Raw genomic sequence first — 21,413 nt, forward strand, 5'->3', positions numbered from 1 at the left:
GGAGAAGTAAGATATGGCTGTGCTGATGCTGAGTTGCGTGGAAGCAGTTGTTTTTAATCTTTTTAAGTTTGTGTGCTTAGTGCATTGTTTGATCATTGTAAACGACCCTGTAGCCTTTGTGGTGTCGGGCGGTCTGTAAGCTACTTAATAAATAAATCACAGTATGAATGTGGCAAGCACGGGTGTTTGAAAATACGTGCATTGTACTAAATAGAGTTGTCCAAGATCTGTAGTCCTTGTCAAGGGCCATTTCACACATTGCACAAACCCAGGTTTGCCTCTGAGTGCGCACCCAGCAGCCATTCACACAGCTAGTCCCAGTGCTCTAGGAAATAAGGAGCTGCTGCCATCCAGGTAGGATCTTGGGGCAGAGCCCCAAAACCCTGCTCAGAAGATTGAGCAGGAAGATTTCCAAACACAGCAAGACTGGCTCACCTCATTTGGAAGTAAGCAAAGTAATATTCATTACCCTATAAAGAGAGGAGGTTGCAAAATCATTAAGTTCAAGGTGTTTGATAACCTAAGAAGAGTACTTGTATGGTACATGTGTTTTCAAGCACTTGTTTGCCATGTACAGAGGGCTGGATTCAACTAAATAGGCTTGTCTGGCACTCTCATTATACAATATATTTACGCAAATCTAATGTGTCATCGAATCAAATGTGCGCCTCAATTTTCCCAAAAGGTATTTGCTATGCCAGCAGTATTTTTCAAGCTTGCAAGCAAATCTAATGCACCGTCGAATCTGAGGTGTGCGTTACATTCGAGTAAATGCAGTATACGCACCAGACAAAAAAATTTCTCTGTTGTTGTTATTATTAATTAGTTAAATTTGTATACCACCCTTCGTCCGTAGATCTCAGGGTGGTTTGCAGTACAAAAATACACGATAAAAACACAAAATGCACAAGAAGAACAAGAACTAAACAATGACTCCTCTCACTGCTTCCTACTATAGCCAGGCCTTTGGCCTTTTAGAAATAGATGGGGTATTTTTTAGTGTATTTCCTTTTCTTCTTGGCTTTAATTTATCTCTGTGAGGGTTGCCCTGGGCAAGATAAAGCGACAAACAAATTAAATAAAATAAAGATAAATACGATAAACAGCTACGCTAGCAGGAACAAGCACAAGGAGTCCCACTAGCATTGGGTTGCCCTGTTTCAAAAAGTGAAACTCCGGACACAAAAGTTGTTGAGCTTCAAGCTTTTTTTCTTTTCTTTTTGAAAATCAACATTTCCAATGTGGGCGGCCATACGCCCAGGTTTCCCCAGACATTTTATCCAGCAATGCTGGATTCCAGCCAGCTACATTTTTAGGCGTACACGTAAGCAAATCTTAAGGGTGGTATTCAACAAAAACCCTACTCAGAGTAGACCCTCGATGTACTCGTAACAGCAAAACTGGGCTGGCCTCTGCAGAATAGTCACAGCTTTGTGATATTTTTATTTGTTTGTTTATTTATTTATGAAAAAATGATATTAAAATACGTCATCGTCGTCGTCGTCATCATTGTACTGAGAGGAGTCCCTAAATCAGTGCCTCCCTCCATTTCCTCGAGTTGCAAAGATTTGCCAAAGCAGGGCCATTGCCTAAGAAGCTGAGGCATAGCAAGATTGGTGTGGGGCTGAGGGGAAGCAATCACTTGAAATTCGGAGGCGTTATGAGCCAGTGATCTCATTTGCTAATGCTTCCAGGCAAACCATCTGCAGCAGCACTGTTCAGGCCCCTCGCCATGCAGGCGCTAGCCCCTTGCTCAGTGCTGTCAAGTATCCCGTTTCCCCCGGGATTCTCCCTTATTTCAAGCAGTTTCCCGCTGCTCTCCCTTATTTTTTATTTCCCTTAAATTTCCCATTTTTAATGGAAGCAGCTCCTCCCCTGCTGGCCAGGGACTGGGTGAGAAGACCTCGCCTACTTGGAGAGAAAAGCTTCAGCCCTCAAAGCAAGTGGGAGCCGTTTCCCGTGCTTACAGGGGGGTGTATTCCTCCCCCTGCATCTGCCCCTATCCATTGCCGCCGAGCCCCTCAGCCGGCCAATAGGGTTAGCTGGTGGGCGGAGCCTGGCGGCCTTTGAGCAGCTGCTGCTTCCTGTCCTGTTTTGATGGGATCAGACAAGAAGATGATGGGGCTACATTGCGCAGAGCACATGGCTGCCCTCATCTTTGCTCCGCTCCGATCCCGAGCCCGGTTGGAGTTTACATTGCTGCTTCACCCACTTTTGCTTCTGGATCTGCCTACCACTGACATGTGACTGTCCCCGGGATAGGTGAGACTGCTGATCCCTTATTTTCAAATCCGAAACTTGACAGCTATGCCCTTGCTTGATGGCCTGCCCTTTTTCCATAACAGATGTTTGCCTGCTTTTGCCATTGCAATGGGGCACATTTGAATATAAATAGTAGATCTCAGCTCCATTTGACAGAAGCTGGCTGTGGAGAAGTGAAAGCCCTACTTCAAAATCTGTAAATTTATCCTCTCTCTCTCTCTCTCCCTCTCCCTCTCCCCCCCCCCCACTTTCCAGAAGAGAACGAAGAGAAGCAACCACTGACGAGCAAAGAGGAGGAAGAGCGTCGCATTGCAGAAATGGGGCGCCCTATCTTAGGGGAGCATACGAAGCTGGAAGTGATTATTGAGGAGTCCTACGAGTTCAAGGTGCAGTATAGGGCTGCCATGAGCCAGCCCTCTTCCCTGCTAAACTATTACAGCCCTCTTTTTGAATCAGGATCAGATCTGTGTAAAATGGCACAACATAAGGCCAGGTCTGTGTTTCCCTGTGCCGAAAAAAAATAACAAATTCTGTCCCAAGAAAAGGCAGATTGCACCATTTAGTCAAGTTATGCTGATTAGGCAAATTTACATAATTTATTCTACCATTTCTTCCCTGCTTTTTGCATGCATTTTCTAATTCTGATCTTCACAAGGAGGGGCAAGGAATTATTCCCTGGAAGCCTTGCTCAGCTGTTCTTCTTCCTTCTGAGGTTTTTTTCTTCCCAAGCAATCATAAGAACTAGATTTTTTTTAAAAAAAAATGAAAGCAAACATTCTCAAGAAGTTAAATGATGTACCCAGAACCACATTCTGTTGGGATTTCTAAAAATGTGCCTGTGTGAATTCAAGGGATATATATATATATAAGCCTTTCTCAAAGGTGACAGTGACAAGCACAAAGTACAGGTGAAACTCGAAAAATTAGAATATCATGGAAAGGTTCATTTCTTTCAGTAATTCAACTTAAAAGGTAAAATTAATATATGAGATAAACTCATGACATTCAAAGCAAAATATGTCAAGCCTTTATTTGTTATCATTGTGATGATTATGGCGTACAGCTGATGAGAACCGCAAATTAACAATTTCAACTTCGGGGTTTTCATCAGCTGTACGCCATAATCATCACAATTATAACAAGCAAAGGCTTGACATATCTCGCTTTGCATGTCATGAGTCTATCTCATATGTTAAACTCCAGTAGCTAATGAAAACAATTGCTTACATAAATGGACTTTTCCACGATACTCTAATTTTTCAAGTTTCACCTGTACTTCTAGCTTCTCAGATTGTGAAATATAGTTAAGTCCTATTTGTGCATTGCACACATGTTGAGAGATCTCATTCATTGCAATAGGAGTAAGGTTGTGTGCTTCTGGCTCACTCCCCAAGTCACCTGTCCAGAATAACTCTACCCCCAAGATCTACCCATTGAGTGTGGATGTTGGGGGGCATGGCTAGCCCAGAAACACTGTCAGGAGTGAGGCCAACAGTGCCACCCCACTCCTAGCATCAACAGGTGAGAGCCCCACACACAGGTCACAAGTCGGAGCTCTTATCTTGAGAGCAAACTTTGGTCTTCCATGCCTTTCAGAATATCTGTTTCTAACCTTATTCATTTGTTATTTATTTTGGCAGTTCGTAGACCACTTAATTAAAATAATTTGTAAGAGGTATACTGGTAGACTGAACTGATAAAGCTAGAAAATATGTTAAAACGATGGCATCAGAATTCAGTCTTCTGAATTTTTCAGTCTACCGAAAAATCTACTGATTTTTCTTTTTCTTTTTTAAAAAGAAGAATTAATTAGGCACCAGAGGTTCAACAGGGAGGTGGCCTGTTTGATCTTAACTGGAATGGAGTTCCATAAAATTGGGCCCCAAAATTCCTGGCGGATACTAATCTATGGGGGGACCACTGACAGTGACTCTCCTGAAGACCTTAGGGATAAGAAACCAAGTGGTCCGTAAGGTACATCCTGGACCCAAGCTGTTAAATGTAAATTAAAACATCCCATCAAAGACTCCAAATTAATTATCCCTCTGAAGACTTCAGAGCAGCACAAGCATTCCTTCCTGCTTCCCTTCATCCTCATGACAACAGCATCCCCATGTGATTTAGGTTAGGTTGTGAGAGAAGATTGCAGATCGCTCAGTTCACTCTGTGAGCTAAAGGTCTCCTCGGGCTTAAACTAGCTCCCTAACTACTGCACCATTCTGGCTCTTTTCCTTATAGCAGAAACACAGACTGGTCCACAGCACTAACAGTTGTATCACATTTACATTCCGAATGACACATTTATTTCTTTATTTGCATTCCCTGGGGCTATCATGGGGAAATCAGATGTTGCAGCTTTACACGGTGCTTTCTGTTCTCCATCAGGCAGAATTTTCCATACACAAATAGAGGAAAGAGCACTACTGGCTGGAGTTCACTGCCTCCACATTTTCTGTGTCACTCAGCCAAAATATCCTGAGCATCTCTTAAATCAAGGATGGTCCACTGGCTCCCAAAGCAATTTTATCTGGCCCCAGATGGCCTGACTGAGTTTTAATCATTATGTGGATTTTAAGAAAATCCTCTTAAGTTTCACTGGCAAGGGGAAGAAGCTATGTGTCTCTGTATGTAATGCATATCAATTTTAGTTTGTTGCATTCTGGGAAATAAAACTGCCTCATAAGGGGATCCCAGGTTCAATACAAGTAGAGAAGATCGATACTAGGTGCAGACAAGGGTACAGTCTGACTTAGAGGAAATGGCCACAAAAAGAAATTTTCTAGCATACTGGCAGTTTTGAAGGTATTTTTCAGCAGTTTCCTCACAAGGTGTTGGAAACCATATCTGTTGTCCATCTGTCCTTGCTCTTTCTTTCTTTCACCCCAGCTTCAATCTCTGGGCTTTTCTGTGGAGGAACAGGAAGTGGGTGATTTGGAAAGCCACTGCCTGAGGTCATGGAAGTCCACAAGCAATAAGATCAGACAGTACTAGGTTCTATTCCCGTGTATAGGACTGAGCTTCAAAACCATTTATGGAAATTCTTTGAGTGTAAATATTCCAGGCCTTTTAAATGCAAAATGGAGACTTAAAAGCATAATACAAACAATATTCTAATAGCCACTTTGCAAACACAGTCCAAACCTTCTTTTTGAGCAATATGGAGTGGGGAGGGTGAGTTGCATGTGTGTACATTTTCAGCCACTTTGATTTACTGATAAATGTTCTGAAGCCAGCCAGCATCCTTCACAGGAGTTTTAGATTTCTTTCCATGAGCTCAAGCCTCTGGAGTGACAATGTGCTTAGCTTTCTAACACATGTCTATCCGTCTGCAGAACACTGTGGACAAGCTCATTAAGAAGACAAACCTAGCTCTTGTGGTTGGAACAAACAGCTGGAGAGAACAGTTCATTGAAGCTATCACTGTCAGCGCCGGTAAGTTTTTCTATTTCTGCACGTGCCATGAATTAGGAAAAGCCCTTCTTCTCCTGGCTTAAGGGCATCAAGTGAAACCTGACCCCAATATACCTAGCGTGTACTTGGCTTTGAAAGCAAAGCAGGTAGAGTTGATATTCAGGGCTTCTAGGCAAACATCATTCTACTTTTTGAACAGATTGTGCGCTGCAGTGTGTTGAAGTTTTCCACTACTGGGCATGAGGAGCAGCACAGAAGAGCAACAACACAAACTCCATTCCTTTTAATGCGGCTTCCGTAGGGCTGTCATACAAGCCCCACTCACATCTATGGAAGTTGTGCAGTAACACAGTTTAGACGCTTGTTCTCATGCTGTTATCTGTGTTGTATGTCCATGTCTACAGATGAATGTGATTTCACACATTAACTCAAGGAACGTGTGTTTCAATCTAGAGTCATAGCGCACTGTAGGGAAAAACTGGCATGTCCAGGAGGACATGAGCAACAAGGCGACAAACCAGAATTTAGATTGCTCTGATACTTGGTTTGTTACAGCACTCAGTTGAAACTGGTTGTTATTTGATTAAATCTACAGAGGAGCTGGGAAAGGTGGGGCATTGTTTGAGGAAGACTAAGCAGGGGAAAGGAATGCTAATAAGGAGAAAGGAGTGTGATAGAAGCCAAATAGGCATGTGGGAAAGCAAATCAGGTTAGAGAAAGAAGCAAAAAATGTAAATTTCACCTTCCTTGAATGGGTAATTGTTTGGAGAGATGGAAAGGCAAAGAAAGAAAGAGAAAATGAGGACTAGACCATGGCCACCATCTCTTCCAAGATGAAGGTGTGGTGGGGAGTTCCTCAGTGGGACTACTATAAACCAGAAGGGTCTCCTTTGCTGGGATAATGATGTTTTATGGCTATGACACTTTAGCTTTGATTGATAGATTGCGCTCCCTTGGGGCCCTTGGAAAGTGAGGAGGCAATCAGGAAACTGAGGTGGGGAGGGAAAACCGAGGAGGAGGAGAATCTAGGGAAAGAACCAAACACAAAAGACCGCCAATTCTACTTTGAGGTTCTTCTTAAAGGCTCGGTGGTGGTGGTGTTGAGGGATGTGTCTTCCTAAAACAAAGGAACGGTACCAGTGGGATTTTCCCATCATGGGTGGTGAGTGCAGAAATGTATGTGAGTGCATTAGTCTGCATCTCTTGGGTGTAGGATCCTAACTTCAAAATAGGTGCAAATGTACTCAGAGTATTGTTGCACCAGTGTGTTTCACACTGGTGGCTGTATGGTGCCTTTCTTATTTCTAGTTTGAAAGCACATGATACAGCAAATTTGCTGATACTTAGCAGGATGGGGGGCCACTTGGGAGCCCAACACATTCCACTGTGAGTTCATTCCCTTATGGAAGAAGACAGGATATACATTTGAGAATATATCAGGGCAGACTGCAACAAAGTTGTGTGTGCAGGATGAGGTTCACTCACACAACAGGACTTCCTCCCCCCGCCATTTTCCCCATCGGTTCCCCCTAAATCTGCTCTGGAGTGTTGGGAGAGCAGGTTTAAGAGATGTGGGGTGGGAGGAGAGGGTAGAAAAGTCTTCTTGCATGCACAGACTTTGCTCCGCTCACAAACACACCACTTATGCTGCATTCCACCTGTAGTATCTATCAGGCATAGGAAAACTTGGCCCTCCAGATGTTTTGGGACTACAACTCCCATCATCCCTAGCTAACACGACCAGTGGTCAGGGATGATGGGAGTTGTAGTCCCAAAACATCTGGAGGGCCGAGTTTGCCTATGCCTGGTATCTATAATCACGAAAGTATAAAAAAGCTTGATTCGGTTCTGCATACAGCTATAGCACCAATGCAGTTCTGTTCATGAGCTGGTGTAAGTTGGCTTGATTCTCTGGCTTTTATGGAAGCTTTGACAACAGAAAAATAGTCTCTCTGTGGCAGTGTGCCCACTTCAAGATGCCCTGTTGCAATTTGCACAGAAGCTTTTGCTTTGGCTGCAAGTACAGTCCTTCCAGACTTCACCCAGTTTTGATGCTTTTTGTTTTTCTACTGTATCTAGTTTTGCCAGAATAAGTGTACTGTCTCTTGGGATGGATCTTACAAAACTGACCTTTAAAAGAAAAATCTCTTATGGGACTTGTGCAATACAGTAACAAGTGCCTTCAAATTATCTTTGTGCCCGAGTTCCACTCTGCCAAAGTAGCTCACGTGGCAGTAGTACTAGAAACTAAGTGTTTTTTAAAACAAAAAACACCCTGCAGCATACTAGCTGAAAAATACTAAGAACAAAAGAATTGCCTTTATGGATGGTACCAAAGGTCCATCTAGTTTAATTTCCAGCATAAGAGAAAGAGCAAAAATATGAATGAGAACATGCCATGAGCATATGAACAGTACATTTCCTTCACTTTAGTGTAAACACAACCACTCATAAATGAGCTTCTAGGCCAGTTTTCCATGCTTCCTGGAAAGACTAGAGACACGGCCATTTCTCCTGTTACACGCTTAACAGCTTTCTCGCAGTACATGATTTGGGAAACGTTTGCTTGAAGGAGACATTAGCCGGGTCTGCTGCAATCACCTTCTTGCCCTCCTCAAACCCTGCTATGGTCACAGACAGATGCTCCATCTTCTATCCCACATGCCTCAGAGTAGAATTCCCCTTGCGGGCTGCTGGCCCTGATCCTCAAGGCCGAGTTCCTGCCATTCCAGAAGTGGCAGGCCGAAAAGGAACGGCTCAGCAGTCATTTGACCGTGGAGATAAGAGGAGTGATAAATCAAATGACAGCGTTTTATCTTCTGTCACTTCTCCAGCGTTCATTCCAAAAGCAGCCAAGTGCAAAGACAAAGTGAGTGTCAGAAACTTTCCCAGCCAAGCAACAACCTCCGTCTGCATTTGAGCCTGTGACACACACACACACACACACACACACACACACACACGCCTGGATTGCATCTGGGGAGTGGGGTGGTGGTGGGAAATAACTTCATTTATTTTAACTAGGCTGCATTTGGAGGATTTATTGCATGGCCTGTGCTGAATAAACAACAAAAAGGACAGATCTTATCTCTAATCCTAGAGTGCTTTTAAGTCGCGGAGTCCTTCCGTGCATCTGGAGCATATATTGGCTCTCCGATATTTCTCAGGCTCTTCGTTGCCCCTTAATGCTACTGAGAATTGAGCATGTCTGAAGGAAGATTCCCCCCACCACCACCTTTTCCCGAAATGAAGCCTGCTATGCTTGAGATAGTGGAGCTAGGAAGCTGCCTCTCCAACCTCCAGATGTTCTTTTCACTCCCTTGTGACTTCCTTCAGTTAAAGGCTAGAATTGCACCCAATGAGAAACCTATTCGCTATGGCTGGGGACGGGGACGGGGGGGGACACACACATGCTTTAGCAAACTGTCAACTGTTCGCCTTGGAGAATCGCTCTTCAGATTCGCTTGCTGACATTGTTTTCGTGCTGCCACATTGCTTTTTCCTCAGAGGCAAAACAAGTGTTACCATATTTTTCGCTCCATAAGGCGCACTTTCCCCCTCTTAAAAAGTTAAGGGAAATGTCGGTGCATCTTAAGGAGTGAAGGTTCCCTGTCAAGCAAGAGGTGGGGGGCAGCGGAGGAGATGCTGCTCGTTCCTCCCCGCCGCATCTGTTTGCAAAAGCAGACCCCTGCCCCTTTGCCGCTGGCGGTGGCGGCTGTGGAGGAGGAACATGCAGCCCAAAAGCTGTTTTCTCCTCCTCCACAGCCGCCACTACCAGGTTTGAGGCAGAATATTTTTTTCTTGTTCCCACCCCCCCTTAAAAAATAGTTGCATCGTATGGTCTGGTGCATCTTATGGACTGAAAAATACGGTACATGCAAAAAAAATGTGTGCGGCGGAAATGTGTGGTCCTTTTTTTCCGGGGGGAGAAGGTACTCAGTACCAGAGGTACTCAGATAGCCATTGTGGGAAACAGGATGCTGGGATTTAGCTATTTTAAGCCTCTGCTGTATATAAAGTCAATACAGATGGTCCAGATATTTCGAGCGGTGATGTATACCATGGCCCCAATAGTGGACAGGGGTGGTGCTCACTTGACCGCCAGTTGGTCATGTCACTGCTGCTTACTAGGAGGTAGAGAGGGAGAGATGGGGCCTTGGAGAGGTCAGCACTGTGCAGTTGCACTGGTGGAGCCAATCTGGAACTCCTAGCAATGCATTTGCACTCTGCCAACCCTATCACCTGCTTGCCTTTCTGCTTTCCGGTAAAAAACAGCAACATGACCACCTGGAGGTCAGATGAGCAGTGGCACCCCACCAGACCATCTGCTACTGCATGGCCCCTGTGTGTATGTTAAAAGCAAAAATATAATCAGTTAATATTGCCCTCTATAAAGCTGAACAGCAGCCTGCAGCTTGCCCAGTATCTTACTGAAAAGTTTATTAGTCCCTATTTCTAGACTTTTCATAGCCCATAATATGTGGGTGGTCCAGCAAGATTAGGCTGCATGTTGCTGGGTCACAGTTAGAGAGAATTGGAAGAGCTATCTTAAAGGAGGAAATGGGGTTTTCTAATCTGGTAGAAGTTAGTTACTCGGCCATTTTTCATTGATGACGGAGCCCTGGAGAAATGACTCTATCTCGCTGCTTCCTTTGTGCCAAAATGACAGCTGAAGATCCTAAGCTAATAGCATTCCTTTCTTCCAAAGACAACTCTTTAATATGCCCTTTATCTGGTCTTTTGTTAAATATAATTTAAATAATCTTGATAAATGTTCACAACTTATTTCATTTTTAAACAGCAAGCTCGGGGGGTGAGGGGTTCCCCCCTGTTTCAAAGTCTCCTGTATCTGAGTTGTTCATTCAACTCTGCTCTGAGAAATTTAAATTTATCTACATGGTGTCAGCTCCTACCACTCACCGGGAAAATAGAAGGTTCTCCCTGCTTCAAAAAGTATCTGGCCTGTGACTATTAGCCCTGTAAACACTTTGTCTGGGTCATTTATATCCTTCGACAAAATGGCATCCTTCTTACATCTATAGTGGGAGAGCTGCTAATCTGTTACGTCAGGTCATGCACCACAAGGCTCAGCACCACAAGGACAGTTCCCACACCACTGCCCCAAGCTACTGTTAGGGCAATTCCATTGTTGCCCCCATGTCCTGCTTGCAGGCTTCCCATAGGCATCTGGTTGGCCACTGTGAGAGCAGGACACTAGACTAGATCCAGCACGGTTTTTCTCTTATTCTCAGGCTCACCCAGTTCTCCCAAGTGATAAGAAGTTTCAGAACTTACCTTGGGTCACTGGAATATTTTGTTTATTTGCAATTATACAGGTTGAGCACACAGTGGTACCTTGGTTCCCATATGGCTTGGCTCCCGAATGTGCAAACCCGAAAGTGAGTGTTCCGGTTTGCGCATATCTTTCGGAAGCCGAACATCCAACGGCTTCCGCTGCTTCCGATTGAGTGCAGGAGGCTCCTACAAGAAAGAAGATTCCACCTAAACTTCCTGACAGTGAGAGCTGTTCAGCAGTGGAATTTGCTACCAAGGAGGTCTTTAAGCAGAGGCTTGACAGCCATCTGTCAGGAATGCTTTGATGGTGTTTCCTGCTTGGCAGGGGGTTGGACTGGATGGCCCTTGTGGTCTCTTCCAACTCTATGATTCTATGATTCTTTCTCTGCAGACCTCCGGGGAGACAGCCAGCGCCATTTGGGTGAGGAGCAATTTAGATCAGGAATTGACATGGGTAGGAGGTTTAAATAACTTCTCCCCCATAACCATTGCTGTGAGAACATTGGCAGTGCCTCCCCCACCACCACCACCTGCCCATAGTTATTCCGCTAGCCAGAAGATCCAGTCATGCAATTCCCATATAACATGTAATTTGGTCTCCATTAAAAACTTGCTTAATTCACTGTTGCAGGTAGTGACTGATCAATAGTACCAATGTGGAGTCTGTGTTGCAACGATTTCCTTCCTGCTTCCAAACTATTGACTACTAGTGGTTTTGCGCCTGAGGCAGTTTGGTGGGCATTTCCAGCTGAGGGCACCCGTTTGGAGACCAAAGCTGAGCAAATGGGATAGGCTCCATAGAGGTGCAAGTTGAAGAGCATGTGCTCTTCCCCTGCATCAACAGGATGTGCTCTGTGTCCCTGTAGCCTTCTCTTAGCTCTGTGACTGGCAGCTTCACTGCTTATTCCCCTGTCAACAGGAAGGCTGCCCCTGGCTACGTAATTCATTTATGCCCCATTCTAGCCAATCAACAGAATGGCTCTAATTGACTTCAAATCTAAAAGGAAAGTTGTCAAGAGTTAGCACTGCATTTTTTTCCCCAAAGAGAACATGACCAGATCAGCTTTGTCTTCTATATGAAGCCTTTAATTGCTTATCCTGTGTTTTATCAATTACTCTGTAATGAAACTCTGGCGCATGAAGGCCATTTACTGGGTTGGCTTTGCAGTCTCGGTGGTTCAGAATGCCTCTCCTGTAACAAGAGAAACATTCTATCAGTGCCACCTTGAGAAAGTCAGTGTTATTGGTCCCTGGGGCTTCATTAGAAATGTCAGCATATTCTGCAGGAGTATCTATTGAGACGGCTTGTCAAATAGCTGTTTCAAGTGACGAGCTGGAAGCAAGAGCATATGGTGATGGAGAGGAGTACTTATACCACATACCTCACTCCCAATAGACTGACCTTGACTAGGGCAACAGGTTAAAAACTTGCCTCTTGTTCCATCAGACTAACGTTCTCGCTGATTAAAGGAGAATTCAGATGAGCAGGGGGCTCCTGAGTCAGAGCGCGGTGGAAATATGTCGGAGCTGGTTCTATAAACTGTCTATTCTCAGGCTTCCAGAGACCCATCACCTACGCGAATTGAAAACTTAACACACTTGTGGGTTGATTTTATGTCAATGTTGCTGTGTTCCATTAGTCTTCAGTTAGAGTGTGGTGCTCCAACCCAAGTTAACTAGTGTCTTTGCTACTTTTCATTTCTGAAGAGGAAGAGAAGGATGGAGAAAGAGGGTTGGGTGAGTCGAAGCAGATAGTGAATAAAAATGCATACAAGCGATGATTGCTATGACTTACTAATCCAGCGCCATCAATTTACAGGGCACATTACGGAATTCCTTAAGCAAAAACCCGGCCCCATGTGCCTATCCCCAGAGCATTTATAACAAAAACTCTGGTCACTTCCAGTTGACTTGTTTATTGAACATTCATCCTGACTTGTTTGTGGGGAGATTAGATGCCATCAGCTACTTGTTGAGCATTCATCCTGATTAGTATACAGGGAGGTTAGACAACGTTGTGCCAAGCAAACCTAATTCTGCACTTTCCAGTTTATTTTCGCATCACTTTCCTTATAGCAAAGAGTCTTTTTGGGTGGGCAGGGGAGAGTGGGCTTGTTGCACAAGAGCTCCAAATCAACTTCAGCTGTGCAACTCAAATTTGGTGGTATGTAACTGAATCCCACCCAGAGCCAGCCAACTCATGAGGCAAGGTGAGACGACTGCCTTGGGCAGCTGGAGCCACAGGGACAGCAGATCTTTATTCCCCAGGAGCTTTATTTTCCCTTGTTTCTGATGTGGCTCTTCACTCATCCCTTCTTTCCTCGCTGGGGGACCACCATTTTGTGGTTCACCCAAGGTGTCAAGATGTCTTCAGCCAGCCCTGATCCCACCCAAAAAACAGTGACAGTCTGGAACTGCCTTTAGACAATGGGGCATAGAAGGGAGAAAGAGTCAAGGTTAGCCAGAGGGGAACATGAGCAAATGGAGTTACACATGCTTAAGCTTAAGCTTTAGTTACACCTGGATTGAGGATACTGAAAGATGCTACAGGGCCTGTGTCCAAGCAGAGCTCTAGCCACTCTGCCATACTGTCCAATGCTTGGCGACCTTCGCCATCATTCATGTATCCTAATTGCGAATTCAGGGACTGACTTATGATGGTGATGAAACTGAAAAGAGGCCACTGGGAGAAAACAAGGAGGCACCCACATGCTTGAGGGAACTGCAAGGTTTGCAGAAGTTTAACAAAGCAAAAACCTAAAAGGTGGGGCATGTTCAATAGCCATGGAATGCCAGCTGACTGTTGTGGAAGGGAGGGTGGAATGGAGTTTCCTGAAAGAAAGAATGGCTGGTTGGGTAGAATCCTGAACTCTACACTGCAACATTTTGATGCAGATCCCAGCTGTTTTCTAATAAGCCAAGGACAAGATATTAGAACTTCTTGCCCAGGGAAGCCTACTAAGCTCCCTCCCCAATAGCCTTCAGGAGACGGGCAAACGTGTATACAGTATTGTTTTGTAAGGCCTCCAGTGGTTTATCTGGGGCCTGTTTTGGCTGGTTGGGATTTTACTTTTTGCTCCAGCTGCCGTTTCATTTTTATGAGGGGCTCCATCACAGATTATTTGGACCTTAAAAGGCATGATGGAAATGAATTATTCGTTACTAGTAGCAGCAGTAATAATAGATTTCATCCTGTTAATTCTGCTTTTCACAAGCTTGGTTCTCGGCTAGCAGGAAGCAAGACATTTCACAAGTATGTTAAAATGAGCCCAATAGTCACTCAAGGGGAAAGTCCTTCATCCTCTTCATGGAACAGCCCTTTGCATCGTAGAATCTTCAGCCATGTCTTTTGCTTGCAGAACTCACTTCAAAGGATGGAGTGTTGTGCTGAATTCTGTATCTAGCCATTTCCAACAGCCTTTTGTTTCTTGATGCCCAGGGAGCCACTGAGCTAAGTTCTTTTAATATTAACCTAAACAATAAATTGCTCGTAATAGCTTGGTGCTTGATTCCCCTAATGGATTTTTGTTGTCCTGGTCCCTCATCTCTCTCCATAATGTACTTTGACAGAATTAAGCATCAAAAGATTTCCAAGGTGAGCTGGGAGGGTGACTCTATACTTATTCATACAAAGGTGGTTGTGTTCATGCAGGGTTTTGGGGTTTTTTTTTCCCCTGGTAAGTGCTTGAAATCTTAGTGCTTTCAAAAGTGCTTAAAGCACTTTAAAGGAGCTCTTGCCACCGCCACCACCCACGGTGAGCTCTGTGATAGCCGAAAACTTCATAATCCCAGAACATATGAAAATCCGAAAATTTCGAAACCATGCTAGCAAACTACCGCCTTCGTGCATAATCCTCGCATGCATGATGTGCCAAGCAGCATTCGTTGTGAGTTTTGCTTCGCAGTTCTCCCATCCCTCTCGTTGGGGTTTCCTCTTGTTACCCCCTCATGTGTAGGACATGTGTTAAAATTATTCAAGAGGTGGATAAAATGATCGCTAAAAATCCATAGATTACCTAACTGTTAGGGCATCTGCCGGTTTATGATAATGCAGAGTGAGGTGGCACTTAAACTGTCGTTCAGCCCTGGACACTGAGATCCAGCTCCAAGGGCCTTCTGGGGGTTCCCTCACTGCGAGAAGTGAGGTTACAGGGAACCAGGCAGAGGGCCTTCTTGGTAGTGGCGCCCACCCTGAGGAATGCCCTCCCAAGGAAAGAAGGTGTCAGGGAGATAAGTAACTATACACCCTTTAGAAGACATCTGAAGGCAGCCTTGTATAGGGAAGTTTTTAATGTTTAATGTTTGACCATGTTTTTGTATATGCTGGAAGCCACCCAGAGTGGCTGAGGCAATCCAGTCAGATGGGCGGGGTACAAATAATTATTAAACTCTTTCTTTCCAATTAACCATTCTTCCCCACAACCCTCAGCTAACACTCCCCAGGCTAGCCCCCACCCCTCAGCCAAGCTTATATCTGAGCCCAAAGTCAACCAGCGAAAAATTCACTGGGAGCAAGGTCATGGTGGGGAAGAATTAGTGGGCAGGTGAGGGATTAAATATACCAACCTCTAATTCCCCCCCCCCCATGAATTCCCCAAACACAATTCTGGGACTCCTATGATGGCTATCTATACATATTTATCTGGAGGGAAATCCTACTTTCCTCCCGAGTAGGCCTGCATAGAATTATACTCTTAATCTTCCCTGTTTGTAGGATTTTGCCATTCTCTGTTGGCTTACAAAGCCCTCCCAACACAACAACAACATTTCTGGCTATTCCAGAATAGATTGAGAGAGAACTGTTGGAGATGTGTTGACTATTGTCACTAACCAGGAAGGAAGGATTTATGTTGTGTGTGTTTGGCGAGGTGCAGGTTTATTTCTGCACTGCAAGCACCACTACATTAAGGGGGAAACAGAGTGGCATTTTCCTTTCTTCGCAATAAAACGGATCATTACCCTACTGAGAAAATGTGGCAGCCACACAGCGAGGGCACCTGAATGCTCCAGGCTTCAACAGCTGTCCAGTGTGCTCCTCCTCCTCCTCCCTTTTTGTAAGATTATATAAGCTGGTGCTCTACAATGCATCAAGAACAATCATTTCACCTGCTTGACAGAAACGGGGGGAAAGTCAAAATGTTCTGTAACAGGTGGCCTTGTGGGTCAGGCAGATAGGCTGGAGAAATAGTCATTGGTCCAAAGACAGAATGACCACTCTGCTAAGCCACATTTTCAGACATTATGTGGGGCAAATAAGGAAATACAGCAACTTGCAGAGAACAATAGCAAAGCGAGTTCAGCTGGAAGAAAATTACAGGGGAGTGGTTGGGAAGAGGCGTTCATGGGGTCGGAGAGACATCCCACTCCCACACCCTATGCAGTCTTTTGCTCTTCAGTCATGCTAGGACACACACACACACACACACACACACACACACACGTTCCCTGGGGCATTTCTGCATTTAAAAAGACAGGCTTCCCCACTGTCACATGTAGTTTGCCCATAAAGGTGCAAGGTTTGTGTAATATTTTTTTTAAGCAGTGGGGCCTACTCTGGAAGCATCATCATTAGAATCAGTCCAACATACCTTTTATTAAATAGTGAGTGGACATAGCAGACGACACAGTGATTCTCCAAGCAGCTCTGTTTATTCTCAGGCTGGAACAGGACTTAACTGAAGGGCTCAGCAGCCTGCTTATATAGAACTCAGCTACAAGCAACAGTAACAACTTTCTGTAGTTACCCAATCCCTGAACGTCACTTTCAATCCCTCATTTGCTTGTGCGGACCTGAGTGAAAACTGCAGCAGAATGAACTATATACACACACCCCTAGTGGCCTAGGGTGAGAACTTCAATACATAACACCTTTCCTCTCCAGAGTTAAGCTCAATGGAGTGGGGCAGTGTGATTCTGCAGATTTGACACAGAAGTCACAGGGTACATCACTGATTGCTGTTGCTCATCCCCAAGATCTCCTCCCATAATTACCAGTTCTCAGAGCAGGAACATTATGAGGATGGAGGTGGGAAATAGATATATATAACCTGTGTGGGGTAATTACCAGTAATAAAAGAATTGGCTGGATCCCTAGATCCAAACCACAAGGCTAAACACACTCTCCAGTAAGAGAGCCCCAGCAGAGTTTAAAAGTCACAAAATGTGCAGCGACAATGAAGTGTTGGGAATAGAGGTTGTTAGACCCTTTAAATATCCTGTTTAGTTCACTTACAGCACTCCCCCCTCTCGAAATGAACAGATCACACCATTAGTAAGTCTAAAATGCTTTACTTGCAAACGCCAAAGGTCAGATTCATGTGTTATTCTATGCAGCAGCAAGAACACAGGGTTACAAAATACAGAGTAATACTTCTGAGCAGACAGTCTGGGCTTAAAGCAGTCAAGCCCAGACGTGTTGGCTGACTTCTTCACTGGTGGTAAGGGGGGAGTGACCTGAGTCTAGCAATCAGGGGCGTAGCAAGGGGGGCATAGGGGGCAGGCTGCCCCATGTTCCATAATGGAGTGGGTGACAAATTATCAAGGAACAATTACTGCCCTACTAGGGCGGTTCATAAAAAACTTTTTTAATGCCTGCTCCAAAGGTCTTATCTTACTGTACTAAGGATTATATATGAAATTCCATGCATATCGGTTAATATCTTGACCCTCCTCCACCAAAATAGCTGTTTACATGGCTGTTTTCCTATGTCGTGAAGGCTGAAATTTCCCAACCCTAACCCTGTGGAAAGCCATCTAAATAGACTTTAATTTGATTTTGAGATGTTTTTAGGAGGTAATTTAATTATTGTTTGATTTTATACCAATGTTATGTATCTGATGTTAGCCACCCTGAGCCCGACTTTGGCAGGGGAGGGCAGAATATAAATAAAATGTTTTTTTATTATTACTTGTTATTATTCCTTTGTAAGAAAATATGAAATAACGTAAAACCATTTTTTTAAGGGACACGGGTGGCACTGTGGGTTAAACCACAGAGCCTAGGGCTTGCTGATCAGAAGGTCGGCAGTTCGAATCCCTGCAACGGGGTGAGCTCCCGTAGCTCGGTCCCAGCTCCTGCCTACCTAGCAGTTCAAAAGCACGTCAAAGTGCAAGTAGATAAATAGGTACCGCTCTGGCGGGAAGGTAAACGGCATTTCCGTGTGCTGCTCTGGTTCGCCAGAAGCAGCTTAGTCATGCTGGCCACATGACCTGGAAGCTGTACACCGGCTCCCTCGACCATTAACGCAAGATGAGAGCGCAACTCCAGAGTCGGACACGACTGGACCTAATGGTCAGGGGTCCCTTTACCTTTACTTTTAAAACCATTTTTGCAGGGGGGGAAATCACTGGGGGGGGGGGGTTTGACAAGAATTTTTTTGCACCGGGTACCACCTGACCTTCCTACGCCTCTGCTAGCAATATAGTTCTATGGTCTTAACCACTCCATGCCTTAACTAGCCCTAAGTTTGATAGTTATATTTAACTGTGATTCCCCACACCTTACTCATTGGCACACTTTTAAATAAAACAGGTGTGTTGGGTCTAGGGATGAGGGAGACACTCTATTCAGCTCACATTTTTAATGCCCAATTCAGACTTCCTAAAACAACACATGAACTGAAATATCCGTCAATCAGAGCAGTTCAATTAAAAAATGTATATTAGAGGAAAGTGTGCATAACAATGCATGTCTCAATGAAAATAATATTTAAAAATGCATTGCATTAAGGACAATTGCTTACCAAAAAAAAAGTCTACATGAGACAAAATTGCACACAAAATGTGTCCATTCAGAGAAATATATACTAAAATGCTGACAGATTTTCAGGAGGGCTCTTTTTAAAATATCTGCAAATTGGTGCAGAAATGGGGCAAACTGAACTTAAGAGAGGAAAGCAGAGAGACTGAAAGAAACCATAATTGACAGGTTCATCCATCTCTAACTGGGTTCATGCTCTGCTACACCAACCAGCAAGGGAAAGAAAGATGTGTTTGTAATTGGGGCACTGCTGAGAAATGCAATGGATTTAATGGAACTTTTAAAACTCTTTGGGATATTTAACAGTTGAATTTTACCTATTGCTCCTCTGCAGAACCATCCAAGAAGAGTGAGTAACGCGTTTGTGTGTTTTGTTCTTTTCTCTCTCCTTTTATTGCTCCTTTTCTGTTCTTACTTCCTTTACCTCTTTTCTTTACATTTCCAGGTGGCAGGCTGGTTAACTGGGGGGGGGGGATTTTTGGCTTGGGAGGTGTGTGACAGCGTGGGGTGTGTGCTACTTTATGTTTCCATTGCATGTATGGCTTTCTCATTGCTGATGGGTCGTTTAATAAAACAGTACCAACCATTATTAAGAAAAATTAAATTGAAAAGCCAGGAAATGGCCACATTCAAAAATCACAGTAAAAACCATAAACCATGGTTTACTGTGCAAAAGCCCATTGCACCCACTTGCCAGTGCTGCAGAGAAACAAACTATGATTCCAAGTTTTGCTTTATTCATCATGGGCTTTTTTGCTCCAAGAAACCACAGTCTACAGTCATGGTTTGTTCTTGATTCTAGTTTATTGGAGCAAAACATACCATAATCTTTGTTTGGGATGTAATGCTAAGCTAGGAATCATAGTTTGTTCCCACTATATGCTAGTGGGGAGAAGCGAAACATGAGCACACATTCATGGTATACCATTAACTATGGTTTACTTTGACCTGAGATTTCAAGTGAAGCGGGGGAATAGAGGTGTACAAAATCATGCAAAGCATAGGAAAAATAAATAGAGATAAAGCATTAGATGATTGATTATGTGGGCACAATTTTCATCTGTGGGTTGTGAGTTAAAGCCATGCTTTATGCAATATGAACTGATAATTAAAATATTAAAGATGGCCTTTCCTTGTAACCATGAATGGTATCTTTTGTTTATTAAGCTGCATGCTACCTTCCTTCAGTTTGTTAAAAAGGCACCTATGGTAAGGCTGTGATTAATATGTATATTAATGAGTTAAAAGAATATATCTAGTGGATTGGCAGCCCTGTTTGAAAAAACCAGCCTTGCATATGTGCCTCTGCACCTCTTCTTTTAAACATAATCATAATTACCCTGATTCTGTGAAATGTTGAGGTGATGGACAGTGAACATAATGCAAAGAAACCACCTTATTCGTCTGCTTCATTACAGCAACAACAACATGTGGATTTTTGTGTACCAGCAGCTTTGGGGAGGACCAGGTGTGCGCTGAGGGTAGTGAGGCAGTGTGCCATTTGGAAATCCTGTCGCACCGTCAACCAAAGTGGTCCAGGTGCCACAGGCAGAAATAATAATAAAGCCAGTTCTGTCCACTCCAGTTGGTACCTCAGGCACCTTTTCCAACCATGGTATTTAGCAGCATCCCCCAGCCTCCAGGTGCTTTCACCTACAACTCCCATCACCTCCAGCCACCATGGCCAGTTGGGATTTGTAGTCTACAGGGACCAGGTTGGGGAAGGCTGCTATCTGGGGAGCATCCAGCACCAATGGGATGGTAGTGTACGCCAGCTGAAAGTGACTAGAAAAGCCAGTTTTCCACTGACGGCTCTCTCTTCCCATGTTGTTGCTCATTTTTCCAGGAGAGGACGACGACGACGACGAATGTGGGGAAGAGAAGCTGCCCTCCTGCTTTGACTATGTGATGCACTTTCTGACCGTCTTCTGGAAGGTCCTTTTTGCCTTCGTCCCCCCTACGGACTACTGGAATGGTTGGGCTTGTTTTGTTGTGTCCATCTTAATGATCGGCCTTCTGACTGCGTTCATCGGGGACTTGGCGTCCCATTTTGGCTGCACCATTGGGCTGAAGGATTCTGTGACTGCAGTTGTGTTCGTTGCATTGGGGACTTCAGTGCCAGGTAAAGAGAAAAAAAGAAACAACACCAAAAAACATAAATGTAAATATAGTCACAATAATTTTGTGCCTTGACAATGTTTTTCATGTCATCGTACTCTGTTGTGCGGGGGGGGGGGGATCCCAAGAGATCTGGCAGCAGTCCAGGATTTTCCATCTGGACTGTGCGTCTATGCAATTTGTAACACAGATTGTAGGAGGAAGATTTAGTTAACAATTATCAACCCATTTATTTCCAAAACAATTATTTTAGAACCAAGCGGGTTATTCCAGAATATGTAATGGGCTGCTTGCAACCTTAGTCCATTTACTTCTAAGCAGTTAAATTGTAGTTAAATTGTAAGGAGCATGTTACTTGTTCTATGAGTCATTTTGTAAAAATGCACATAGCAGTAGGTTCTGGGGAGCCAAATCGGAAGGATAGTAAGGAGAGAATTAACCTTCCTGCCCCCTGGTACCAATAAGAGCTTCCCTCTGTGCACAGAGCAGCTTGGGGCAGCTTGGTTTTTGTCAGGATTGGGTGGAAGCTTAAACTGCTATTCCCTGCTCCCCACAGACCCAGTTCTGA

At 44.2% G+C, this 21,413-nt stretch overlaps 1 protein-coding gene across 10 annotated transcripts in view; it reads left to right on the forward strand.

Annotated features, from left to right (window-relative positions):
* Window positions 1-21,413, forward strand: part of SLC8A1 (solute carrier family 8 member A1) — a 304,578-nt gene that overhangs the window by 267,176 nt on the left and 15,989 nt on the right. For all 10 annotated transcript variants that reach the window (XM_033144997.1, XM_033144999.1, XM_033145005.1 and 7 more), the window contains 3 exons: window positions 2,518-2,648; window positions 5,595-5,694; window positions 20,574-20,849. In XM_033144997.1, coding sequence (XP_033000888.1) covers window positions 2,518-2,648; window positions 5,595-5,694; window positions 20,574-20,849 — 507 coding nt within the window. The remainder of the gene's footprint in view (window positions 1-2,517; window positions 2,649-5,594; window positions 5,695-20,573; window positions 20,850-21,413) is intronic.

Source organism: Lacerta agilis, chromosome 3, assembly GCF_009819535.1.
Source record: "Lacerta agilis isolate rLacAgi1 chromosome 3, rLacAgi1.pri, whole genome shotgun sequence".
In the NCBI taxonomy this organism is placed as follows: Eukaryota; Metazoa; Chordata; class Lepidosauria; order Squamata; family Lacertidae; genus Lacerta; species Lacerta agilis.